Source organism: Photinus pyralis, unplaced genomic scaffold (genome assembly GCF_008802855.1).
Source record: "Photinus pyralis isolate 1611_PpyrPB1 unplaced genomic scaffold, Ppyr1.3 Ppyr1.4_LG8, whole genome shotgun sequence".
NCBI classification, from domain to species: domain Eukaryota; kingdom Metazoa; phylum Arthropoda; class Insecta; order Coleoptera; family Lampyridae; genus Photinus; species Photinus pyralis.
The window spans coordinates 32,058,192-32,086,136 of NW_022170819.1; the positions used below are offsets into that span (position 1 = coordinate 32,058,192).

The 27,945-nt window shown below is 36.9% G+C and overlaps 3 protein-coding genes and 1 non-coding gene across 4 annotated transcripts in view; 2 read left to right on the top strand and 2 right to left on the bottom strand.

The window, feature by feature from the left end:
* The window catches only part of LOC116178698 (matrix metalloproteinase-2-like), a 216,235-nt gene extending 203,711 nt beyond the window's left edge, over positions 1 to 12,524 (top strand). Inside the window, exons 5-9 of the mRNA XM_031498276.1 lie at positions 8,418 to 8,582; positions 8,640 to 9,157; positions 9,212 to 9,513; positions 11,616 to 11,719; positions 11,773 to 12,524. Coding sequence (XP_031354136.1) covers positions 8,418 to 8,582; positions 8,640 to 9,157; positions 9,212 to 9,513; positions 11,616 to 11,719; positions 11,773 to 12,020 — 1,337 coding nt within the window. The 3' untranslated portion in view covers positions 12,021 to 12,524. The remainder of the gene's footprint in view (positions 1 to 8,417; positions 8,583 to 8,639; positions 9,158 to 9,211; positions 9,514 to 11,615; positions 11,720 to 11,772) is intronic.
* An 8,126-nt stretch (positions 12,525 to 20,650) lies between these two features.
* On the bottom strand, positions 20,651 to 21,953 carry LOC116178587 (glucose-induced degradation protein 4 homolog). Its single transcript, XM_031498133.1, has 4 exons — positions 21,664 to 21,953; positions 21,383 to 21,550; positions 21,084 to 21,316; positions 20,651 to 21,031 (listed from the first exon to the last, which is right to left on the bottom strand). The coding sequence occupies exons 1-4, from the start codon at positions 21,808 to 21,810 to the stop codon at positions 20,968 to 20,970; spliced, it is 612 nt and encodes a 203-aa protein (XP_031353993.1). The 5' UTR covers positions 21,811 to 21,953; the 3' UTR covers positions 20,651 to 20,967.
* Positions 21,954 to 22,098: 145 nt separating this feature from the next.
* Positions 22,099 to 23,089, top strand: LOC116178586 (dihydropteridine reductase-like). Its single transcript, XM_031498132.1, has one exon. It carries the CDS (start codon positions 22,255 to 22,257, stop codon positions 22,957 to 22,959), a length of 705 nt encoding a protein of 234 aa, XP_031353992.1. The 5' UTR covers positions 22,099 to 22,254; the 3' UTR covers positions 22,960 to 23,089.
* Positions 23,090 to 23,134: 45 nt separating this feature from the next.
* Positions 23,135 to 23,206, bottom strand: Trnac-gca. Its single transcript has one exon. It is a non-coding gene; the product is annotated as a tRNA-Cys (tRNA).
* Positions 23,207 to 27,945: the final 4,739 nt, after the last annotated feature.

Genomic DNA, 27,945 nt, shown 5'->3' on the forward strand with positions numbered 1-27,945 from the left:
ATTTATTTATTTATTATCCCTCTCTAGTTCTGGGCTCTCAACAGGCTTGCGCCCAATTACAGAGTGACCCGCATAATGCTTTTTAGAGGTGCCTCTGCAGAGGATCTTAAGTTGTTCTATACTGCTCCGTTATTTACCTTACGAATTAGGAAAACTGAAGGAAAACCTAATTCGGAGTAGCCGGTAGAATTCTCGGAACCGGTCTAAGGCAATTTTCATCTCTGCCACGCTCCAGATGAAAAATTCACCTCAACCCAGGTTCGAACACCCGACCTCCGGATTTATAGCCCAACGCTCTACCATTGAACTATAAATCCAGTTATTTAATTCTAGCTGGTTTCCTTTTAGATTGATGCCGGTTTCGTATAAATACCGAGGCGTAAATCTGAAGGACTGTAAAAGCTTCTGGAAGGCTCTTAGAAACACTTGAATATCTTGCAAGCTCCTATTTGCGATTTTAAGGCGTTTATAACTAGGTACCGATTTAAATGTGCCCTTTGAAGCATTCTTCAATATGAAGAACATGCTCTTACAGATTTTTAAGGTTCGAGAACCAATTAGAGGTTCCGAACGTTTTTAGAAAACTCTTTACGTTTAAAGACTCTACAAACCTTTAGAAGACACCTTTAACGTTTTTGGAAGCTGTGAGAAATTGTTGGCGATAGTTAAAGGTTCTACAAGATTTGGATTATTTAAAAACCCTTAAAAGCCCATTAGATGTTCTATAAGCGACTAGAAAGCTATGTTGAAGACTTTTGAAGAGAAAACTACAGTGCTACAGTCTGAAAATGGGCTCTTGACAGACTCTTGAAAGCGTGACAACTAAATAGTATATTAAGTATGGAGAACGGTAAGGGATTTTTACCATTCGAAGACAATTGTTTGGAGGAGGAGCGAAGCGACGACTCCAATTATTGTCTGAGAACGGTAACCCTTAACGTTCGACGTGCTTATAACATTTTTTGCGCGATCGAAATTAAAATTATGCAACCAATATAAATATGCACTAAGAAATTAACGAGCAGAATAAATCGAAATGATCGAAGTGGTATGGTGTCAATCTCTAGGTAACCAGTTTATTTGTCAAAATTGAAATTAATAATTTCATAAAAAGGTGCATGTGTCTGATGTAGTTTACTAGCTTTGTACTTCCTTTATGACTTTATGAGCGTCTTGCTATAGGAAACAACAGCACAAATTGTACGTTTAATGTACCTAACAATAATTAAAGATTAAATGTAATGTAAGACTGTTGATTTTTAAAAAGGCGTCGGTAAGTATTTTTGCTGTTCTGTTTTTAGATCGGTAAGTAATTTTGGCGTCGTCGTAATCATAGCAACTGGTAAATTCTACGTACTGTCATGGAAACACCCATGGTAAATAGTCAGAAATGACCGATCGCGCAAAAAAGTCTGTTAAAGAGCTTTAGAAATATTTGCACACTTTTAAAAGATTTTAGTGGTCCTTGAACATTTTTAAAAGGAGGATTCTTTAAATTCTCACAGGCTTTAAAAGGCGTTTAGATTGAAGATTCTTAAAAACCCTTCTCTTCGACTTGCTTAAGAACTCTTTTAAAACCTTTTAAGGGCTCTTAGAGGCTTCAACATTGCAGATAGATGAAATGAAGTAAATATTTTGAAAATGATAGAGGTAAGTTACGAAGGACGAATGGTCAGAAATGGTGATCGTGTGAAGATACAAAATTCTGGAATTTCAACTGAAAACATTTTACTTTGTTGTTGTTTTACTTTTTGGAGTCTTAAAGAATCCAAAATTATTTGGGTTCCGTGATTTTGAAATTCCAAATCACACACCTTTAATGTATCGATGGATCCATCTTTCATTTGGGACGCTCTGTCCAAGAGAGGGATGTCTATCATGGGGAGCTCGGACACCATAGAAGATACGACGATGGTCAAATTAGAGTATTTTTTATGTGGGCCGTAAAAAAGTCGTTACTGTATTGAGTAACATCTTTTATTACGAATACAATGATGCGCGGCACACAAAAAAACAAAAGTTACGTTTCAACAGGATGGTGCACTCGCACACAACGTTATTATCGTTGGATAATATCAATCGGAACATATCGGAAAGACAGTACTACTCAGTATGATTGAAGATAATTATTTGTATGGGGGGGGGGGGGGGGGGGGTTGAACCAGAAGATGTCCACACTGATCACTTCTAATTGAGGGCGATCGCAATTTTTTTAACATTCAGGATGTTCCAGGGTATTTGGAAAGCGTTTAGTAAGCACGATTATTTTTTATTTTTGTTTATATTTTGTGGGTGGTCTATGATAATGAACTATCGAGAGGAACAGACGGCAGATGTTTTCCTCTCGACCCTGATAATTTTACATCCGATCCTTGGTGAAGGTCTCAGATCAAAAATGAGGCGCGCATTCGCCGGCGTTTATTTTTGGACACTTTTCACACAACGCCATTCATACTCGCAGCTTCGATAATTCATTTCATTTGTACTCGTTAATGAAATAAATTTGGAACTAGCGCGTTGACCAAAATAATCCCATTTGTAAAAATAAGCGTTCTATTTTAAATTCCCCTGTTTTCCCGGCATTAATTTTAGCAGCGGGAAACGTGCGATTTTAGTGTTCGGCAGGATTTAGAACCTGTTCAAATTGATGCTCGATATTAATTACTTATTTTTCTTCTAGCGAATTAAACATTATGTTCGTGCTTCTTGTGCATTATTTTCTAGCCCACGCCGATATGGGTAGGTATAGTCCGCCTCATGCCACAATTTTTGAGCCATAAACAAGTGCTTTTTTTTTCTCTTGGAGATTGAGCTACTATTAATTTGCTAGCTTTTTTATCTATTTTTCTCATAATAATGAGTTTTAAATTGATGGCTATACAGAATAGATTTTTAACGAATTCTAAAACACTTCAATTAGTAGTGAATTGCTCAGCAGCTCTTAAAATTGGCATTCAATTACGCGTCGCCCAAATAAAAGCTTAATTAAAAGTGTATACAAGTTTAACAAAAGCAAAGCTAAAAAGTGTAATTGCTGCCTATACAAAAGGTTCACTTTTTAACCCCTGTCTGCCGAAATAAAGTCTTACCTACATAACATCTAACCGCATTACGTAATTATTATAAAGGGTGAATTGAAAACCGCCCACAATAATGACTTTGATTCTGTTTATTCGTCCGTGAATGCAAATTGTTTAATCAAATAACCAGGATTTTTAATGTGCCTGTGTGGAAATAATTGGCTTGAATATGTTTTAAACAATTTAAATTGAACGGATAACACAGCATAATGGACGTCACATACTTTTGGACCTTTGAATTTGGGGTAAATAATTTGTGCATCTTTCATTCTCAAATTTTTCACATGCCGTCTGGTTGTTTATTCATTCCAGTGCCTTTTATATAAATAGATCAGGATAAGAGGAATATCAGAGACCCAGTTTGCAGACTCACACAATCCAACTATTTTTTGCATGGCAGGTTTATGATGACTCGGCGACTTTCGGAGATTTCATAAGATTGATGAAGAAAACGTGATCGAAGCATTGGGAAAGGAGACGTAGCAGAAAGAGGACCCGAACGGCAAGTCAAGGGAGCGTGAAGGGAGAACGCGCTAACAGATGAATAATAAGCCCTTTTTAAAGGGGATAATGGAATAGTAGATAAAGCAGACTTGAAGAGTATTAAAGTGTAGCTGTACAACGCGAAAGAAGCATGAAGAAAAGATTTGTTAAGCAACATGCTGTGGAAGAGGCGAGAAGAAAGTGCTAATGGCAGAGGTGGGGCGTGGGCGTCGAGGAGTAGAAGAGGGCGAAAATGTTGTGTCAAGAAGGTAGAAAAACGGCGGGAGGAAAAATTGAGCAAACATGAAAGAAAGAGGCGAGGAGGAAAATAGATTGAAAGACAATGAAGTTAAAGGATGATGCGTAAATTAGGTGTAAGACAAGAAAGCGTTAAAAAAGAAGACGTGAAGAAGGAAAGAAGAAGACATAAAAGGGGTGTATTGGAATCATAAAGCTGACCTGAATAGCAAAAACGTGAACAAAAGTGTGAAAGGAGTGAAGCAGATCGGCGTGAAAGAGGTGCGAAGAAAGAATTCTTGAAAAAGCAAGGTGTGGAGAAGTGGTGGAGGAGCGCCAATAGTGCAAACGAGAAGGGCGTAAAGAAAATGGTCATGGAAGAGATGCAAATGAGAGTCGTGGAAGTAGCGAAACAAACACGTGGAGAAAACGCGAAAAGAAGGTACGAATCATATATGTGATCCGGATGAGTGAAGAAATCTACAACACGAGGAAGAATGAAGGCGAACTTGAACGATGAATCAAAAAAATCTTGAAGAGGGCCTGAAAGACTTAACCCCCAGATTCTACGCTAACTTCACACTACAAGAACACGGAAAATAAAGTCAATCCGGCAATGTTTAAAAATGGCCACCCGAATGACTATTCCCTCCAAAACTAAACAAGATCCCGCTTAAATTTGAAAAGATGCACGTGATATTTATAAAACATCTAAGGCAGGGTCCCCTTACGTTAGTTGTAAGCAACGCTATGATCTGAAGTAGGTACACTAGGGAAGGAACGTAAAATAAAACACTGAAATTGTGAAAAGTTTGTTTAATAATGATCGTTATTATTATGATTGTAAAAGCTCGGAAATTTAAGTCAAAATAAATTACATTGCAAAAATAAACTTTGAAAGTGGTAGTTCACCGAATAAAAATAGAAATGGGCTGGGAAAAAAAGAACTTACCAATAAAAAAACCAGCTGTCAAATTAATATCAAATTGTGTTGTAAAATTAATTGTTTGTAATGATGTGAATGCGTAACATAATATTATAACAAAATAAGTAGCATGTAGACTTCAAGAGGTAACATATAGGTTAAATACAAGTTTTGGGAATTATAGGTCAGGTAAGCACCAAGATTTTAAGAAAGAGATTCTAAACCGAATAGTTTTGATTAGCGTAATCTCGCCCCCGCAAGATAGATAACTCGACCCTCGTTCGGTTCGGTTCCGAGCCTACAGTTGAAATCGATCACGAAATTAGGTGTCGTAACTCAATTTGATTACAGTTTTTGCCACCCCCGTGACTGCTTCATTCACGGAGAAAATGTTAGTTACAAACAACAAGTCAGTACACACACAAAACAACTCCGTAATTTCCATATATTAAAATAAAATTATCAGAATTTATATGAATGTTACTTCTGGTCAAAACCATGTAATTAAAACATAAACAGAAATTAAGCAAGCATTACACCAAAAACGTAAACGATTACAAACAAAAGGATAACGGTATCAAATATGTGATTCTGCATTAAGGTTAAATCAAGTCAATTTCAAAAACAAAGATTGAAAATCACAAAAATATAAAATGCTGCATACAAAACACAAATCCGATATAAAGAAATGCAAAGAGTACTACCTGCATTAAATAACACAATAAAAACACATTTATGGAGCGACGCGTTCACGGCCGCCATTAAAGACAAGATACCAAACGTAACCCACGTTCGCGCTCTCCGGATGGCGCAAAAACAGCGTTCCCCTCCTAAAAATGTCGTGGTTGCCAACTCTCAAAAATGTGTGCACCGTCGTAAGTTGTATATACAGGGTGGAACCTCACAACGTGAAGGATAGATGTGTGTAAAGGAAGAGCGTTAACTTCAAAGAACAAGATAAACGTGAAAATGTATAAAACGAAGCACATTTGAAGGAATCGTAATTTAGGGAAAGGAACGAAAGGAAATGGAGAGTGAAGGAGATTTGAGGAAAAACACAAGGGGAAAGGGGGTCAGAGGTGTATAGAGAGAGGAAGGAAACAAATATGGCCTAAAAAACCTCGACATTTGCTTAAAGGGGAGGGTTTGGCGTAGGAGGAGTAAATAATGTGTGGTGGAAGGATAAATGGATCATAAAGAGGAGAAATGTGAAGAAAGATATGTAAAAGTGTAGTGAAGGAAGTGTGTCAGTAAAAATTATCATGGAAACAAAAATAAGACGTAAACGAGGGAGAGGTAGAGGAAGTGCGAGTGAAAAAACGTGTATAAGAAGTGAAGAGTAACAGAGGGTAAACACAAAGAAAGCGCGAAGGAGATTTAAGGTAGCGTGAACGTAACAGAGAGGGTTTAAAAAACCGGTACGAAGCTAATAGGGGCGGAAGAAAAGTAGGAAGCGATAAGGACAGAAATCTAGACAAAGTGGAGATAGGGCTTGTAAGAGCAAAAGGTGTGTGAACAGAGGAGGCGTGAAGAAATTGGTAAGAGCAGGAAAGACAAAACTGACGTAGGCACAAACGCTTCGTAAAGTATGAAGGATGTAAAATGTAGAAGGTTTTCGGGGATGTCTGAAGAAAAAGGGACGTAAACACTGTAAGGAATCGGAATATGAAGAGAGTGATAGAGGCATAGGTTTATTCATAAAGATGGAGTGAAGAGCCAGAAGGAATCCTTTTCGGAAAAAATGTGAAGAAAGTATCATCATCAAAGTGGGAAATGAGACAGAAAGAGGCATAAAGAAAATGGCAATGGAAGAAGCCTAAACCAGGGAAGCATGAGTGAGTCGTGAAGAAATTTGAACTAGGCGTTGAAGTGGCGTGAAAATATTGTAAAAAAGACGAAGAGCGTGTCAATCTCAATGGTGTCAAGAAAATGGAACTTGTCGCTTCACCCATATTTTTTTGGGTATGCTCTTTTTTATTTTTTCATTTCCAAAATGTCTACCCGAAAATGATGTACAGGGTGCATCAAATTTGTGGCTCACTATTGGGATCCCCGCAACGGTGAGCGAGATACAGTGTAGGTTGAATGAGAGCCAACCTGCCCCTTTTTGTGACTAAACAAACACTTTAGAAAGCTTTGAAAATAACTGTGGGAAATGGACGGTCCCCGTTAGTCCCTTCTATGGGCACTTTTTTCGGAAATTCTGAATCTGTTATCAGAATTTTACGCTAGATGGAGAAGCTACAGGCTACTATTCCCTTAATTGTTATGGGCGCCATATTGGATTTTTACGGAATGAGATAAGAGGACAAAAAAGAAAAATATTGACGTGTCACACTCTATTTATACATGAATTTGCAAGAGAGATTTCAAAATCAAATGTTTTACTTTAATTAGCAACAAAACATCCACCAGTAACTATATCTCGCTGAATCAATGTGGCTATGATGGCGATGCATTCAAATGAATTTCTTTTTGGTACTCTATCTCATTCAGTAAAAAAAAACAATCTCTGAAAAAAGTGTCCATAGAAGGTGCTAACGGGAAACCATCAATTTCCGACCGTTCAAAATGGGGTACCGTTACATCCTAAGTATGAAAAAAACACAATATGGCATGGCTCTACTCCAACCTCTGCTGCCATTAATTTAACATGAAAAGTACAAGTGAGAACGCAAGCAGTATTCATGTTTAAGTTGATTATCCCCACCAGAATCGCATACGAAACAGATGAGACGTTAATTAGAGGACCCCCATTCTTGTATTGCTTAACGCACCGTTCGGCAGCGGGTACGATAGATAGGGAAGCAACGTATGCAGCGAAGAATCAGAAGTGTATCAGGTACTCCCTTCACGGAAATAAATTGTTAATCGAATCATACAGGCGACACCACACTATAATATAGTTGTTAACGTCATCCGGCTGATCTGTGTCAAATAACAGACGCGCTACGAAAAGAACCCAATTTCAAACTTAGAAAATAGTTTCAAATACAAAATGGACATATAGATCAAGTTGCTGTCGTTTACCGTTGCGATAGAAGCTTTGTTTACAAATGTTATGGAATTTAACAGGCCAAGGCCGTTATAAGTAACTTAATTATTAATCACATTTCAGTTTAACATAAATTCATAAATAAATACTTAATAAAATAATACAAAAGCATAACAGTACAGTATAACAAACAAGCATGATTCCGTAATGGTACTCAAATAACAAATTGTAACATGAAATTCAAAGGTTAATGGTTAGTACGAGATTACTACCTGTAAATGCACTTTTGAAACAAAATAAACATTGAGAAAAACCATGCACGCCATCCCGCTACACCCGCCATCACTCGAGCGCTTGGGTCCAAGTCCCGTTAACGCTAAGTATCTCTCTTGCCAAACTTCTTTGCGAAAACCCCCGTTTCCCCGGCATCTGCGCAGAACGATTGGTGTATAATACAGAGCCTTTCGTATGTTTTCCCATTCTGCGATATTTCTGATGTGAGGTGTGTTGCCTAACCGTAGGGGTATGTCACAATAGATAGTATTTATTTTCATCTATCTCGAACCGCTTTGGGATTGTTGGGTCCCGGGCGCGTTTTAAAAATTGTGGTGGAGAAAATACAACAATTTCACCGTTGTATTGTAGACATGTTTGCGGCATTTATGATTTAGTACTAAGAATACATTTTATTTTACAGGTACCAGTCTATTCCATGTAGCAGCGCACGAATTTGGGCATTCCCTAGGACTGTCACATTCCTCTGTTGAAGGAGCACTGATGTTCCCTTGGTATCAGGGAATGCAAAACGGCTTTAACTACGAACTGCCTGAAGACGACCGTTTAGGAATACAGACACTCTACGGTATTACCTATCCATTTCATTCGACTGCAAAATGCAAATATTAAATTATATGTTTAGGATCTCCTACCGATCAAGTATGGGGACATAATCCTGCATATCATCCGCCTCTGCAAACTCCGCCGCCGCCCACGAGGCCGCCGCCACGTCCCACGCCACCTCCCACTCGAACAAGACCAACACGCCGAACAACGAGACCGAACCATAACTATCCCAATTACCCTCAAAGACCTTATTATCCAGAGAAACCGCAAGATCCTCGCTATCCGAAAAAAACCTTCACGGAAAAACCCATGCATAAAAAACCGATGTCTCCCGATGTTAAGTACCCGTACAACCCACACCGTAACAGGAATTACCCACCCAAACCACCACCGCGTCCCGAGCTCCCCGATGAGCGTTATTACCCGGCGAAACGGCCCGAAACCACAACTTACTCCAGTAGGCACCCGCAGCGCTACCCCGTCGACAATTACCCATCCTACAACCCGAAGGAGAGTTCCGTGCCCAACACCTGCGACACCGGTTACGACGCGATTTCCGTCGTTCGCGGCGAGGTCTTCATTTTTAAAGATCGGGTAAGCGCTCATTTACACGTCAACCATTTTCGCGCTAACCTTTTCTCTCTGCAGTATTTCTGGCGAATCAGCGACAAGGGTCTCGCGCCGGGATATCCCGTCGAAACTAATCGCATGTGGAAGGACCTGCCGAAAAATTTAACGCACATCGACGCCGTATACGAGAGGCCCGATAACAAGATGGTGTTTTTCGTCGGTAGAAATTACTACGTGTACTCTGGCAACACGATGGAACGAGATTATCCGAAACCTTTGACGCGATTGGGTCTGCCCGCGTCGCTTAGTAACCTGGACGCGGCCATGGTCTGGGGGCATAATGGAAAAACCTACTTTTTCAGTGGTAACATGTATTGGAGGTAAGTTCTTGATAATTTCCCTACTAAAAATCAATATGGGTGCTTACTTAAATTAAGATGAACATTTTTTTAACGCAAGATTTAATTCTCACCCTATCCATGGACAAAAAAAGAACTGTCAATAAAAAGCTCTTAAGCCTACAACTCTTCTTCAAATTGTAGGCTGATGCTTTGCTGTTGCAAGTGGTATGTTCTTAGTTTTTTTGGTACTTCAACGTCCACCAGAGTTCTTATGTTCCAGTTTACTATTTGGGTAAAAAAATGCATGAGTCTTTGAATAAGCACAGCAGCTGAATTCATGTGAGGTAGTGATGCAACAGACTTCTGCTTCAGCAAGTGCGGAAGTTCTGCATATTTTATCGCTTCCGCGAAAATATACAGATTTTTTTCAAATATGGCAAGGTGCGCTCTGATTGGCCGAACGGGACGATGCGTGACGTAAGCCGCGGGGCGGAGTTTGTCAGCCGAACCGGCGGTCAGACGTGCGCGACTTGTTTGTCTTTGTTTACTTTCATTCATCCCATTAGTTCGTTTCAACAATTCGTGCGTTTTAATTTTCGTATTAATGAAGTTCTTCAGAAGCTCTAGAACACAATTTCAAAATTAATGTTTTACACACATTTGCATTTTGCTTTGATTCTGTACGCCTTAGTTCAAAACGCAACATTGACATTTGATACAAAGCAGGTACTGTTTTTTTTTTATAATTAATGGATAATGAAGTAAATTATCATGATGTTACGTTTAATTACAGTAATTATAATGAAATAATTTGCAAGAATGTAATGAAAGATTAAGAGCAGTATCATTTTTACGTCTTGTATCAGGGATACAAGAGTAATTTTTTTTCAGAATTAAAGTTTCCTCTATTTATAAAGTGTGTAACAGTTAAGTACCTATGCATAGGAATCCAAAATAAATTTTTTATTCCTACTAAACCAAAGACCTAAAATGAAAGGCTCTCAAAGGTCCCAAAATTTGCTCTTCCGCTGTACACGAGGACAATCGCCATTTAAAGGCTTCCTGGGTATGAATGTGGCAAATGTAACTTGAGTATTATAAAGGTAGCTTGTTCTGCCACTTAATGTCAGGTTTCTCAAGGCAGCTTCTGATTTGGTTAATGACTTTCCCTCGTATTTAGTTCTTGAAACTCACCAAAGCTCTTAGAAGACATTCGAAACTTTTGCTTTACAGAATCCACAAGATTTTTAGAGAGAGAAAGAGAGAGAGAGAGAGAGAGAGAGTTTTTAGCGCATTTTTTAATTAATTTTGTTTTGTCCGTCCGTCCGTCTTTCCGTGCGGACCCACTTCTGCGATTTTGAACCTACCCTTCACGGTATTCCCTCGCGACTCCTTTTCTAGATCAGGGACTGACGGGGGGAAACGTGGGGGGGGGCGTAGAAATGGATTTTATCTTTCATGGTATTCTCATTAAAGATAGCAACAAATGGAACTGTTCTCTACCAAGTACCGCTCTTCTTTCTTATTCCTTATGAAAATAAGGGGTTGGGGAGGGGGCTGATTATATCCTTTATGGTACTGTAGTGAAAATTCTCAATGAAACAATTAATTTCTACCAACCATAGTCCGTGACCGTTTATCATGATACCTAATTCCATATATCTCAAGAGCAGACTGCCGAAGGAGAGTACTCACAGCATGCGGCATTTTCGGCCGCTATCGCTGTGTAAAATGCCATCGGAAATGTTAATTTCGCTTACCAAGCGTCGCTGAAGCGATTCATCTCGCACACCACACACGATACGAAACCCAAAGCAACAATATTCCAATTAATTAATGTGGCAGCCAGATCTTTATTTGTTTTAAGAAGTTATTTTGGTTGCATAAAATTAGGCGCCCTTCAGAACAGTTTTGTTATTTAAAAGTAGGCATAGGGAAAAATAATACACATAAATCCCTGTGTACCTTGTAATGAATAGCAGTGTATACAAATTACTTAACGTTCGCGACTTATCATGACGGACGCACGGACAGAAAGCCCAAAATCATGAACGATCTGGGTTATATAAAGGGAATTTGTTTTCTCATTAATCTGTCAATTAAATTTGCTAACTACTACCTAACACATCAATTAATTGCAGATTTGATGAAGACCTTCAGAATGTAGAGCTCGATTATCCCCGCGACATGAGCATGTGGAAAGGTGTAGGGACACATATCGACGCCGTTTTTCAATGGAAAGATGGTATTATACTCCCATACTCTTTGCCCTTCCATTTTAATATTCGCCCCTTTTAGGAAAAACTTACTTTTTCAAAGGCAAAGGATTTTGGAAGTTTGACGATCTGCGTATGCGAGTAGAAAACGAACAGCAAACACCATCGGCGCCATTTTGGATGGGATGCACGCGAAATCTGGGTATCGCTCCCGGAAACAAAGCACCGTACACGGATACGTCGTCGTCGGCGAATAATCTTCACGATTCTATCACATATACCTTAGTCTTAAGTATGATTATGAAATTTTACTTTACTTTGATTACATAGTAGTCGTCGGTAGCATAATTTTTAAAGCCTATATTGTCTTAGGCTGTATATGGGATACATTTAGAAGTAAATTATCTTGTATCAAAGAAGCATTCAATGAAGGTGCTATTTGCTTATAAAGTCATTTGTACACATTCACCATTTATTGATCAGATCGAAACCGTTCTCTAATTATGCGTGATCTCGAAAATTATTTTTTACACTATAAATGTAGATCGAAATTTTGATACCTTTTATAAAATGTGTACGTCACGTGAACCCTTTTCTTTCAATTGAGACTGAATTAAATTGTATTTTTAGATACTGCCTGTTATTTTAGGTACCAAAATGTTTCACTATCTACTCATAGTATCCTCTATCTATAAGTATACTTTACTTCAGCATGTGATAAGTAGTTTTTTTTCACTTTATTTATCTGTGTTTTTCAAGCATTGATACACGAACTGCATCGCTCTAACCTTTTCTTATAAAATTTTGATGAAAAAGTAAAAACCTGTGATATTACCTTTTTAATTATAATTTCTTATGTATGTTTTTATCATTGTGTTTTATTTTTAAGTGTTTATATTAATATATGTTGGTCTCTCTTCTAGGTACGTTTATGTAGATTAGTTATGTAGGATTTACTTTTTGTAAACAAAGTCACGTCACCATATCTGCAAATTGTGTAATAACAACTTAGATATATTTCTGTTACTCTTTAAACAAATTTGGAATCGATGTTCAGTGTAATTACAATTATTTATAATACAGCAACTATTTGTTTATATTTGAAATACTTCAATAAAGAAAAGTACAGTTGAAAACCTAGGAATATTTTACTTTTCTGAAGAAATATGAAGGAATTGTATGATGCACCCTTTTCCTACGTTATTGAGCACTTAGAAGAAGTGAAAGTGAGAACCTGCATCTATCTGGACTTTAAGGTGGGTAAACAAAATCTTTCTCAACAAAAATAATGTTTAAAATACATTAAACATAAGTAGAGGAAAGATCTTTTACATGTAATATTACCTGCGAGTTTAATGACCTTACTCACGCTAACTAATAACAGCCGGACGGACGGACGACGGCTAGACATTCAAACTAGTAGTTGCTGGCAGTACTTTGCGCTAGGTCCACTTTTTTACTCGCAGAAGATCGATTATGTACTTTGCAAACTACAGAACGCAGATGAAAATATATGTGAAAATGAAGGAAATAGCTAGAGTGGCCTCCAACAGCAGAACCACCATTTTCGTGGGAGCGGGAAGCGGGAAGTAAGAGCTACAAGGATGGCGCCGCCCGCCGCGGTTGCAGGTTAGGAAGGATGGGCCTGTCGATCAATCGATGAAGAAGGTAAAGACCTGTGGGATGAGTACTTCCAGAAGTTGTAGCCGTAGGCGGGCGCACCCGTCCAGGGAAGAAGGAAGGGGGGCGGAGGCGGTTTTTCAAAAGGTTGCGAGTTTGAAAATGAAGGAGGGAAGATACGAAAAAATGAACATAGGAAGTGTCGGTTCGGTAGAATTCGAACGAGACAAGTTCGGACAGCGTAACTGGGGGGAACGGATGCGGGGGGGGGGCGGTTTTTGCATTAGATTCGCCGTTCGACTATCGATTTTGCAACAGCACATGGTCCCCGGTCCGGGTTTTATAGAAGGTTTCAGGCAGTCGCAGGAAATCTACCATATATGTATGAGAACCATAGCTTAATTTGATCGTACAACAGAGGCATATGTGTCACCTGTCGCATGTAATGTCAATGTTTCACAGTTCGTGACTGCAACGGGCAAATCATTAATGTCCCAATAACGTTGTAACCTTGTGGGGCTCCCGACTTAACCCAAGCGGTATACCTACCAGGGACCCGGACCCAAATAGAATATAGGTTCCGGTTCTTTTTATACGTAAGCGAAAATATTTATAAAGGTTCAGGTCCGGTTTCGGTTCTAAAAAAATAACGGTTCGGTTCTGCGCATTTTTTTCGGTCCATAACGGTTCTTTTCCGTTCTGGTCTTTTAGAAGGTATGGCATTCATTATAACAACGTAATTTGTTAATTAATAGGTGTGAGAAAGAAATAAAAAATCATGAGTACCAAAACCCAACGTATTTGTCAGTGTAGCTAATTTACAACAGCAAGGGGAATAAAGGAGGAAGAGGGAAATATATGTATTTAAACTTAATTTATTAATAAAAAATAGAAAAAATTCACAAATGTTAAATGTAAAAAAATTATGTATGGGGGTATTGTTTTTATTTTTATTTTCTAAAACCTCGCCCCTCTGATTATTTACATTTACAGTAGTGGCTAAATTACCGCCACCGTCACCTCAATTTCGACATCTTATTAAAAATTTATAATCCACCGAAAAACCGAAAAGAGCCGAAAAAATAACAAGGGTTCCGGTTCTCCATAAGTTTCCATTTCTGAAGGAATAACGGTTTCGGTTCGGTTTTCGGTCCTGAAAAAAATACCGGTTTCGGTACGGTTTTCGGTTCTTTTTCGGTCAGGTCCGGGTCCCTGACCTACCTACACATCGTTCGATATATACTTGATCCGCTTGATCTCGATTATCCAGGATGTCCGAAGCAAACTGTTCACAGTTTTCACACCAGACGAAGCGCTTCTACCTAAAGACGGGAATACTCTAGCAAGATTTCTCAAGTGCATTGCGCTCTGATAGCACTGTCGAGGTATACATACCACCGTAAGTCGGACGTACGATGGTATTTAGCACTATTTACACTTCCACAGGGCTATCAGACAGCAATTCGCACGAAAAATCTCGGTAGAGTATTTCCGTCCGTCTTTACGTAGCGGTCATGAAGCACTTCGTCTGATGAACGCAAGCGTTATCTTCTCTAGGTATATCGCGAGTCTACTTGATAGGTCAAATGATCAACCAAAACTTTGTAGTGTACTTAACCCCCAGGTTCTGCGCTTACTTCACACTACAAGAACACAGAAATAAAATAAACCCGGCAACGTTTAATAATGGCCACCCGAATGACTATTCCCTCTAAAACTAAACAAGATCCCGCTTAAATTTGAAAAGTGGCACGTGATAAAACATCTAAGGCAGGGCCCCCTTACGTTAGTTGTAGACAACGCTTTGACCTGAAGCACAATAGGGAAGGAACGTTAAATAAAACACTGAAATTGTGAAAAGTTTGTTTAATAATGATCGTAATTATTATGATTGTGAAAACCCGGAAATTTAGTTGATGTACATTAATATAAACAAAACAAACAAAGCCAAAAGGTGGCGTACTCTCGCAAAAGTCACTGCCAAGGGTAAAAAGAGTACGACGTAAGAAAAACCTTGCAGTTTGATTAAAACAGTCCAAAAGTTAATTAACAAAATATTTTGTAAAAGTTTAAGCAGTAGTTAACAAAGATAGTAAATGCATATACACAATGTTGGTTACACTCAAGGTTAAAGCAAGTTTTTGGGGACAATGGGACACATAATTATAGACTACAGTTTCTTTTGCCACCTCCCGTGACTGCTTCATTCACGGAGAAAATTGTTAGTAAGTAACAAACAACAAGTCAGTACATACATTAAACGAATCAGTAACTTCAACATATTAAAATAAAAAGATCAAAACTTATATGAATGTAACTTCAGGGACAAGACCAAGTAATCAACATCAATAAACATAAATTAAAGCAAACATTACACCAAAAATGTAAACAATTATAAACAATAGCATAACGGTATCACACATATGATTGCATTGCGGTTAAACAAAGTAAATTTCAAAAACAGAGATTCAAACACACAACAAATATAAAATGCGGCATACAAAACACAAATACGATATAAAGAAATGCAAAAATTACTACCTGCATTAAATAACACAAAATAACAACAAACATTTATGGAGCGAAACGTTCACGACCGCCATTCAAGACAAGATGCCCAACGTAACCCCCGTTCGTGCTTATTAGGTGGCGCAGGCAGCTTTTTTCCCACCTAGAAGTTGCATGGTTGCCAACTCTCAAAAATGTATGTATCGTCGTAAGTTGTATATACAGGGTGGAACCTCGCTCAACTTTAAGATATTTTTATACACAAAAACTGCTTTAACACAGGATGTAGGTAATTGCAAAACTTTTGATGGTGTTGGAAGGTACATTGGAAACCTTTCTGCTTATCTAAGATAAGTACTACCTACACGACATCCATTTACTGGACTATCATTTCCACTTCAATTCGGCGTTTCTCTTTCATCTGTTTGTACATATAAGTACCTACACTCAAAGATAAGCATGCGTTTACTTAATTCCCTTTTCGATAATTGAAGGGTATGATGCATATCTAACGTACTCGCAAATATTTTGATCAAGCATTTGAAATAGTGCCTTTCATCGATTTTGTTGCGGGCACTGAGCATGAGCTCACGCAACAAAATTACTTTTAGTTAAGCACGATAAGTTAACGCAAAGTAGATTAGTCGGGGTGGATAATGAGTTCCTCGAGATCTTCTTGCATCCATCGCATTTTAAAGAACTTCTTTTTGGGAGGTCTGGGCAGTTTTTGGGCGGTAACTATTTGACCCGATAGTTCAGGTAGGTATGTAGCTGAAAAATAATAGCGACCAGCCGTTCTAACATATGGTATTGGGATAGAGAGCAAGTGGGTATCTAGTTTTACGAACAGCAGGCCATAAACTAAGAATGTCGCTCTACGAGAGACGTTTTAAATGAAGGTTGCTGCGCAAAAAAGAGATATCAACAGGTAAGGTGTGTTTGTGAAGGAAGAAATCCATTAAAAGCGTCAAAGTTGTCAATTCCTTACCTATTGTTATCTCTCGTAGAGCATCATTCTTAGTTCACCGTCCGCAGTTGGTAAAACTGCATGCCCACTTGCCCTCTCATCCAAATGTTAGAATAAAAATTTTAATTACCTACAACTTGGAGTGCATCGAAAGTCAATATGGGCAAACGTTCACTTTCAGTCGTACCCGCAGTCTTTCCGAGCTCAAAAGGGTGCTGTCTGCCAATCATGCAATCAGAAAAAAACACAAAAACAACAACAAAGAGTGGGTATGAACAGCACGGCATACAAATTGTGAGAATAAAATTAACGTTTGACACGTCGAGCAACTATTATATTAATTAATTTGAATATTGTTACTTTGGCTTCCATATTTTAATTTTCGTTCATGTGCGATATATTCAACTGAAGAAAAAGTTTATATTTTCAATTGGTATAGTGCCAGAGTAACAGTTTAAGGAGCGTAAGAGGTTTATTTTCTGTAAAGTCAAAGTAACAATATTGCAATACATTAATTTTTATTTTTTTTAAGAAGTTATTTTAGAAGAATAAGTTAGGCGCCCTTCAGATAAGGATTTTGTCATTTAAATTTAGACATTGGAAAAACAATACACGTTAATCCCTTCGTCTACTTCTTAATAAATATCACTGTATATCCAACATGGCGACCGATCTCAACAACCAATCAAAAATTAGACACTCTATTGTCGTCACTGTCCCTTTAAAGTATAATTACTATTTTTCAAAGTTGAGGGGCACCGTGGGGATCCTGGAAAGTGTAAGAGAGGCAGGTAGTTTAAATTTGGCAAAGTCGTTTTTATGATTTACTGAAATTATTTTAGAAGATATTTCAAAATAAATGAAACATTATTATGGCCACTTTTTCCATCTACAAGATGCTAGTTTTAATCTTTTACGGTTTCCGAGATCCCCATATGGTAGCCCTCGAATTTGAATCAATCTGTAGGTATATCTGTGTAAATATCCATTCTATACAACAACATTTTAAATAAAAGTTATTTTGTATTTAATCTTTTATCACATGGAATTTTTTATTTTTTTTTAAACAAAAGCGCAACAGATTGCGTATTTCAACAACGTTCATTAGTCTAGTCACCTATGACCGTTTGATTCTCATCTAGATATTGAAACAATTGATTGCGCCTTAGAACTTGTCAAGATGGCACTTGAAGTAAAAAGTTACTAATTTACATTGGTTGACATCCATTTGTGAGTGAAATACACTTTTGAAGTAAACAGGAGTGGCTCATTATTTTATCCGAAAGGCAGCGTACTAAAATTTTACTAGGATAATAATAATAATAATAATAATAATAATGTAAATACTCTATGATAGTGCTGCGACTATATCAGATTCGTCAAGTAGCGTAGATAAAACGAACACTAAAGAAACAAAACCGAGCAAAACAAAAACATGTACTACAAAAGAAAAAAAGTAGTAATAGTTACAGGTGCCATTCCGCACTTAAAAATTCATCGACAGAATAAAAAGGGTGTAATTTAAGGTATTTACTTACCTAATTTTTTAATTTATTGAAAGATAAAAGACGCAGATTTGAGGGTATAACTTATTATAACATTTTATCCCGTAATAGTTACTACAGTTCCGAGATGTTGTAAGTCGAATAGATTTTGAGCTAATATTGTCTCTACACCTAGTGGAGTACCTATTCATGTATGTTATATGAAAACTGGTAATCAGCAATGTTTTCTTTTATGAATAATATACAATGTAGAATGTACAAGCTGGGAAGGGTTAAAATACCATGTTCAACAAACTTACACCTACAACAACTTCTGTAGCCTAAATTAGTGAGTATCCTAATCGCACGTCTTTGTATAGCAAACATCCGTTTAACCCCAGAAGAATGTGCCCATGCAATTATGGCGTAGCTCATTACTGAGTGGAAGTAACCATAGTAAGCATTTAGCATAACTTCATGAGATGTCATTGATTTCAAACTCCTCAAAACAAAACATGCTTTCGACAATTTTGTGCACACCTGATTGCAGTGCTCAGACCAATTCAATTTCGGGTCAAGATATACACCCAGGAATTTTAATGAACCAGTATTATTGATTTGATCAATTTGTTTTAAACTAAATATGTACTTAACTGATTTATCATGATTTACGAGCAACTTATTATCAGTAAACCACTCTTCAAGAATATTATACCGGTGCTTGTGTAGTCAGTTATGGTGTTACATCTATTTAATAAAGTAGTATCATCTGCATATAAAATTAACTCATCATGCACCTGAGCAATGTCGTTCTCGTTAATATATATTAGGAAAAGTACTGGGCCAAGTACTGAACCTTGAGTCACGCCTGTCTCAATTTGCTTAAAACCCGATGCACAGTTATTAAAATATACATACTGAATTCGATCGTTCAAATACGATTCTAACAACATAATGCTTTTATATTGGAAATTATATTTTGGAAGTTTACTCAGTAATATCATTGAATAAATAGTGTTTTTATTCAATGGTAATATTGAGTGACTCACACAGTCGAAGGCTTTAGTTAAATCTAAAAAATTTGCAACACAAATTTCATTAGATTCAAAACAGGTTAAAATTAAGTTGGTTAACTTCGAGATGGCACTCGCAGTGGATTTATTGTTACGAAAACCAAATTGACTGTAGCAAAATAACTTTTTTGCTTCAAAAAAGGACATAATTTGTTTTTTTAAAATTTTTTCAAAAATTTTAGAAAAGACTGGAGTAATTGATAGTGGTCGATAGTTTGTAAGATTATCCTTATACAACCCTTTTTATGCAGAGGAATAACTTTGGATATTTTCAATTCATTGGGGTAAACTGAATTTCGTATACAGGCATTTATAATTTTAGTTAATGGAACAATTATGACGTTTAACACGGACTTCACAATGTCAGCCGTGATGCCAAAATGATCTCTACAATCACTATTATTAATGCTGGATACAGTATCACGCATCTCATTAAAGGATATTTCTTGAAAATCAAACGATATGAAGAAAGGAGAAGGAAGTACCTTTAGGTACTTGTTTCAATATCATACATAAGCATAAAACGGTCATAGGCGACTAGATTAATGAGTATTCTTGATCTATGGGCAGTTTTCTCAAAATTTTTTCTATGCAAGGGTATTAATATTTCACATTTTTGAAAGGGGAATAAAACACTATCAAATAAGTTGGCAAAAGATATATCTTATTTGGTATTTAAAAAAAGTTCTATTGTTATATTTTTCGATAAAAGATAATTATACCTTTGCGATATTCCATACTTTTCGGACACCCTGTATATTCTAATATATAATACAAAAGATGTATCTCTGTTATCTCTCAAGGTTACAATTTGAGGTAAACGCTTGTTTTCTCAAAAAATTCCTAGAAACGGTGCATGGTTACATTTTATTGTAAATTTCGTTTTACCCATGACCCTAAGCCTGCCCTAGGAATTTTCTCCTCCGTTATCAGGACCAGGATTAAAGAATAGGCGACCAGTCAATTCTAGGCGCTGTCGCAATGAACAACTAAGCCTTATTATTGGGGCTCCTGGGCAAATCTGAGTCTTCAAGTTTCTGAATAGAGACAATTTGATTACAACAGCTTGAGACTTTTGTCCCAAATTGACAAATCTCCCTGTTAAAATTCCATTGAATTGTTTCAGAAATCACAGTTTTCGAGACATTTGAGCTTTTTGTACTTTTCAAAAAAATATATTTAATACATTTATACATAATATACAAAACAGTATAACAATACATAAAAAACTAAATACTCAAAATTTCAAAGCCATATCTTTGAGAACTAAAAAATTAAACTTTTGTATATTAAAAAAAATTGTCAACACTTGCATATATATTTTATTACAGACAAAATTTGACACCAAAAACTTTGAAATTAGTGTATTAAGATAGCCGCACAATATCAAAATGTCACACTGGTCTTTATAGGTACTGGTGATGTGTAAATATCATTACGAAATTGTTCTAAACCTATGAATCTTTTATCACATGTAAGACAATACTGAGAAATCATAAATCAGAACGTTACAGACTTCTATGATTAACAAACAGTGCAGCCGTTAAAATGATTTAACCGAATGAATTTGGTGCTAGTAAAGTACGCCGTTATGATAAAAAAAAATCTGCCTGACCACTCACGCTTCACCTAAACTCGTAGATTTGTATGCTGTGTTCGGGTACGTGTGTCAAATTTAAAGATTGGTACCTGAAAATGTACGATATAATTGTGTGCACGATCACAATAAAAGAGAACTTACCATTCGGAGCTTCTGTGGTAATAATACCCCTCGATTGTGGCTTTGGACTTTTGGAAGCAAATGTAGTAAAATCCAGCGAAGGACGCCCCGCTAATATCCTTAATGGTATGGTCAGGTACTAAAAAGTGCTCTTTCCACCTCATGAACACATAATCTGTTTCCGCCAGCGCTTTGTAATCGAACGAGTCTGAGTTAAACGTCTTCGCGTACTGACAAAACGAGGAAAATTTGCTCTGTAATTCATTATAAAAATAAAAGAGCAAATGAATATTTTCAATAATGACCTGAAATAATCATACCCAGTGCTTCTTGTCTACGTCCTCGTCCGCGTCCCACTTTCTGGTGAGGAAGGGATACTTCGAGCTGATTATTTCGCCATCGAAGAACGTCGTTAACGTCGGATACTCGTCGGTCAGTCCGTTTATTTGCAGGTACCCGCACAGGTAGGAGTTCTCTTCGTCGACATGCTGCAAAGAACCGAAGTTATAGATCCCGCCATTTTTGTGCAAACATTTCTAAATTTAACCGTTTACGTAACGATCCAAAAAAAACAAAGCGAAAAAAAAGGAGAAAGTCTAACCTGCAAGACGACTTCTACTTCGTAGGAATTGCCTTTGGATTTTTGAAAACCTTGAAATCGCGACCCATTATACAATAAGGATTTTGTCACTCCCGGCTGTTTGGAGTTTGCTGGTGGTGGAGGAATTATGTCGACTTTTACTGGCATATTTTTTAAGTCAAACCCGAAACTACGTCTAGTTCTACTTAAAAAACGTTTTACGAAGAAAGGAAAATGGCGGCAGCCGAAAGGCGACAGGCTTTTTATTTACGCGACATCTGTGGGAGATTTTTTTATTTATTTTATTTAAAAAAAGGCCGCCAACTTCAGCGAGCTTCGCGCTTTTATCAAAAGGTTTCTTGCTATTTTTAAACGGCGGCTTATGATTAGATTACAATAAAAAAGGTGACCCCCGTCCGATAATCGCGAAAACTACGAACCGTGCGCGATGCCAGCACTTGCGGTTAACGCTGCTGATGGTGACGAAGGTGGAAAATCGAAAACCCCTAACCCAGCCCAACCTCCTTCCTGCTGCGTCTAATCTTGTTCTTCCAGCTCGTGGTTTTACCTTTCACTTCCTGTCACTTTCGTGGCCACTGTCAAACGTTCAGCATGTCTTCTCCCAAAGTGCTAATCTACGGTGGCAGAGGAGCGCTAGGAGCAACGTGCGTGTCCCATTTCAAACAACAAAATTGGTGGGTAGCATCGATTGATTTGGGATTAAACGACGAAGCCGATCACAACATTGTGGTTACCAGCACCGACAGCCTACCAGAACAGGAAGAATCCGTACTAACATCTGTCTCTTCGGCTCTAGGGTCATCGAAGCTCGACGCCATAATTTGTGTGGCAGGTGGGTGGGCCGGTGGCAATGCTAAAAAGGGCCTTGCAAAAAGTGCAGATCTTATGTGGCGGCAAAGTGTGTGGAGCTCAGTTGTATCAGCGAGTGTTGCGGCCTCGCACTTGAAGGAGGGCGGTTTGTTAACGTTGACAGGTGCTAGTGCAGCACTTCAAGAAACTCCAGGTATGATCGGTTATGGCATGGCCAAAGCGGCTGTACACCATTTAACAAAAAGCCTAGCCGGTAAAGACAGCGGGCTTCCCACCGGTGCAACTTGTGTCGCAATTTTACCTATTACTTTGGATACCCCAATGAATCGAAAGTGGATGCCAAATGCGGATTTCACTACGTGGACCTCTCTGGAATTTCTGGCCGAACTGTTTTGGAAATGGAGCAGTAACCAGGCGCGTCCTGCCAATGGCAGTTTATTGCAATTGGTTACCAAGGATTCTAATACTGAACTTGTTGTCGCTTAAGGCTTTTATTTGGATGAAATTGTTATATTTTTGTATTTGTTATTATTATACCTTTAAAATTGGTTGAGGACCAACAATACGATATTATGTACATTTCATATTATTTTTTATTAAATTGAGTTGCAAAGTACATGCTTGGTAATTTCTACGTCCAGCGCCCTATAAAAAAAAGGTGAGGGGGCACCCGGGTTTGAACCGGGGACCTCTCGATCTGCAGTCGAATGCTCTACCACTGAGCTATACCCCCATATTTTTGGAGTGGAAAATGGAGGGTGATTATATAGTAATTTCTTAGTAAGTAATTACTAATTACCTATATTAAGTTCTAATAAAAATGTGTACTTTCCAACGCTCTGTATTAAAAAGCGGTTGAGAAGAGATAAATTTATGAAAAAATAATTCTTAAAACTTTTACTCTATGCTAGAGATTGCATATGCTTATTATCCTCCCTACATTTTCAAATTGAATATAAGAGATCAAATCCAAAAACCCATAAAATTTGAAAGAGTAATACACATGCACGTATAAATACCGCTTAAATTTGCTTCTGGACGCCAAGAAATATGAAGTCAATTGGCTTATCTCCACCAATCAAATAGCTCACAGTAAAAGATGAATGTATCAGGCGTGCAGGAATTTTGCAATTGATGTAATACTTTGTCCCACAGCGTAGCCAGAAACCATTAAATTCGGTGTAACTTTGCATTGCATTATTCTCGGGAACCGACTATTGGTATATCTTTTTTAACTAAATCTTCCAGTAACCGTCGAACATATCAGGCGTACAGAAATTTTTCGATTGATCTACTCCTGATACCAGTAACGTAACCAGAAACGTTTGATTAAATTAAGTTTGCTTTTGGGCGCTAAATATTTGAAATCCATTGGTTTACCTTCATGAATCAAAGCTTACAATAATCGATTACAGTATCAGGCGTGCAGAACTTTTGTGTTTAATATACTCCTGATACCGGCAATGAAGGCAAAAAGGTTTTATTAGATTTAAATTTGTTTAGGAAGGCTAGGAATTGGAATCTTCTTGAATAAAAGCTTCTAGTAATTGGAGAACGTATTAGGCGAACAGTAATGTTGCGTTTGATGTACTCCTGATATTGCAACGTAGCGAAGACTGATTGATTACATTTAAATTTGCCTAAGCGCGCCCGGGAATAGAAACCTTTTGGCTTATCTTCTTGAAACAAACGTTTCCACAAACCATTTTACGTATCAGGAGTACAGAAATTTGCATTTAGCCAAAAACGTCAAATGAAATCTAAATTTACTTAATGACTGTTTTATCTCCTCTTGAATCAAAGCTTCCCGAGTTAATTGAACGTATCAGGCGTAGGTACAAAAATTTCGCATTTGATGTACTCCTGATATTGCAACGTAGCCAAAAATGATTAATTAAGTTGAAATTTGCCTAAGAACGCTCGGGAATAGAAACCTATTGATATATAACGGGCAATCAAAAATGAATTGCTGTCAAGACGGCTTTGGATACGATTTCCCATGTAAACAAAAATTCCAAAGGTGACTCGACAGCAACTCAATTTTGATCGCCCGTTATTATTGAAACAAAAACATATTTTGGAAGAGAACGTAACACTGGAGGATATAGAATATCGCCCCGCCCCCAAAGGCAAAAAGGGGTATGCTGGGGGGTATTCTAGACCCCCGGTGATACCACCTTCCCCGCAACTTTCGGCCCTCAAAAGTCACAGTATGAAATACTTCTCAGAAAAGTAGGCCAGTAAATGACCGTTTTGGCGTGTAATTTTTCGCGCCTCGACGGATTTGCTTGAAAATTTGGATTTAGGTTCCTCTTATCCTCTACTTCAAAGGTGAACTTGAGCCCAGGGTTGCTTTTACTTTGGGGGGGGGGGATACGTTCAAAATAAGAAAAATTGATAAATTGAGTAATTCTAAGCAACTTTTGTTCTATAAAGTATAAAGTTTTTTCACTAAGTAGTATTCGAGTTATTTGCGAGTGAAAATGTTCATTTTTCAACAAAAAAACACGTTTTGAAACAGTTTTTCGCAAATAACTCTAAAAGTAAGTATTGTATCGAAAAAAGTATTCTTAGCAAAAATATACCTTGAAAAAAATGCAGTTTTGAAGTAAAAAAAATTTGAAATTTTGAAAAATTGCCTTTTTTTCAGAATAACTTCAAAAGTATGCTATGAAAAATTTACAAGAATAAAAAAATATAGCTTTTACTTTTCTGAACATTTTGTTTTTTTTTGTTTTTCTGTAAAACAAAAATTGGTTAAGATATGGCTGTTCAAAGTTTGCATACACTCGTTATTCGTGACTCATTCGAGCCCTTTCAACTACAACCCATTCAAAAATACGGGTTTAAAAAAATTAATCTGAATAATCTTATAGCTTTTAAAAAAACCTACAAAATAGTTTTTTAAAGCACTTCGTAGCTTAAAAATTAACCGATTCATAAGTAAAAAACCAATCATATATTTAATACCTACATCAAAACGCGTGTTTATTGGAGCATTGTAAGATACACATAACATAATGTGCTATTAAGGCAATAGTGCTCCAATAATGGACAACGAAGAAGGTGAAGATGAGACCGAAGATGCGAACGAGGATGAGGTTCGTGTGGAAAGAAGTGGAGGTGAAGAGAAAGACGACACTGAAAAAGAAATTTAATTATTTTTCAATACTTTTTACAATTCAAAGCATTATTGTATTATAAATAAATAATTAACATTCACATAAAAATAAATTTTATTTTTTTCTATTTATTATTGAAAATCTAGAGATCTAGGACGTATATTTCAAACAATAAAGGTTGTTTTTTTAATTGAAATAAAATAAATTCGTAAAATTTTAATTAAAAAAATTACTGTATACAGAGTGGTGACTGGCGTATCGCATCATAGAGATTTCAATGTAAAATTCATAACATGCGATTATTGGCTCCCCAAATTATTTTATATCAAAAATGTATTAAAGTTTTTTTACGCCATTCAACCGTATTAGTTTTCAATTTTTTTCATATAAAGACGGAAAATTGGAAAAATAAAACCCACATCTTTTTCAATAATCTGCGATGCCATGGAATTTTCTAAAACAAAAAGATATCCAATTATCAATTAGCAGCAGTTCGTAATGGATTTTATGATCGACTTGGTTACTGTCTTGCAGTTAATGGTGACTTATTCGAACATTTATTTGTAAATTGTTATATTAGGAAACCGTTTTTAGTAATTTGGTCTTTCTTTATGTTGAATTGGCTGTTCTAAATATAATACTTTTTGATAGAATTTGATTTGTTTTATAGCAGACATTCCATGGCATGACGGATATTGGCGTAGTTTTGGTACTATAAAATTCCATGGCATCACAGATTATTGAAAAACATGCGGGTTTTATTTTTCCAATTTTCCGTATTTATTATGCAAAAAATTGAAAACTAATACGGCTGATGGACGTAAAAAATTTTTGTCTACAAAAAACCTTAATACATTTTTGCTTTAAAATAATTTAGGGAGCCAATAATCGCATGTTATGAATTTTACATTGACATCCCTATGATGCGTTAGGCAAGTCACTACCCTGTATATAGTATCAATGAAGAAAAAAAATTACTACAACTATTCGAATTTTTTCGCAAGGGCTGGTTTTTATAAGGGTAGAAATTATGTGGTAAAAAATAAAAACAGCAAATATAAATTTAATGTTACTGTATAATTAAATAATCCCAAATTGCTTGAATTTACAATTATATGATTAATACGGGTAGTTTCCAAATCAGCGGAGTTAAAGTATTCTATGACATTGTTTTAATTATAACTATTTTAGAGGTAAGATATATTGTTTAATGTTAATTGATATTTATTCACACATTTAAAAGATGATTTGAATCAATTACCCGCTTTAATTTACAATTATACGATTTTTTTCTAATAGGGGTAGTTGTTTCCTTAGGCTTAAGTTCAACTTTGAATTGGAAGGGAAGTAGAACCTAAATCCAAATTTTCATGCGATTCGGTGGAGACGCGGAAAATTACACAGTATCACCGTATTCCACGTTCATTTACTGGCCTAGTACATAATTGAACTGAGAGAATTGACGAATTTGATTGGATAATTTTCAAATTTTAACTTAAAGAATGATGCCTCGTCCCTGGAAGAATTTCAAACACACTGCATCGCCTCTCAGCTCACACGTAGCCACGGTCGTATACACAGTAGCCTCCCATTGGTTCAGAAAACTAATGAGGGAATCAAATGCTTGGCCAGACGTAGACCACGGGAACCAAACGTGGCCTCTAACTGTGATTAAAGTACCACACCACTTCCGTTATCATTAGCGTCTCACTTCAGTGGCGTAGAGATATAATTTTCTTTCCACTAATAGGAATAATAACAAAAAAAACGTATAGAAGGAGTAAAATACATGCTCTTGGTAAAGTGAACAAAATAGACAAGGATGGGAGAGTATGCAGATTTAATATAATCATTGATTACAAATCTAAATATACATCGATGTGTTCCAGTAGTATAATTAAGGCCAGTTTACTATAGCCACTACAACTTGACAACTCCCATTAAATTCACCGTGTTGATCAATAGCTACAATTGATTGGTTGGTCTCAGGTTCATTACAACGGCAGAGAGATTCAATAATAATTTATTGTTTATTGGTCTCAAAATGTATCCCCACTCGTAAAAAAACTTACACCTGATATCCATATTATAAACTCACACGTTTAGCTGTAAAAACAAGCTTTGATAGTACCTACTGCATATTTGACGAGATATTTGATGAACATTTTCCGGTGCAACGTTTGGTCGAAATCACAGTCAATGAAGCGTTGTGAGCACAAAAGAAAATTTCGAGAGCTGTTCTTGAGATATATTTACAAATGTTAGGTAACCATTTTGCTCAAAGTACTGGTTCGTTTGGAAAACTAAGAAACATAAACTAGGTACCTACAACCTCGCCTACAACATGATA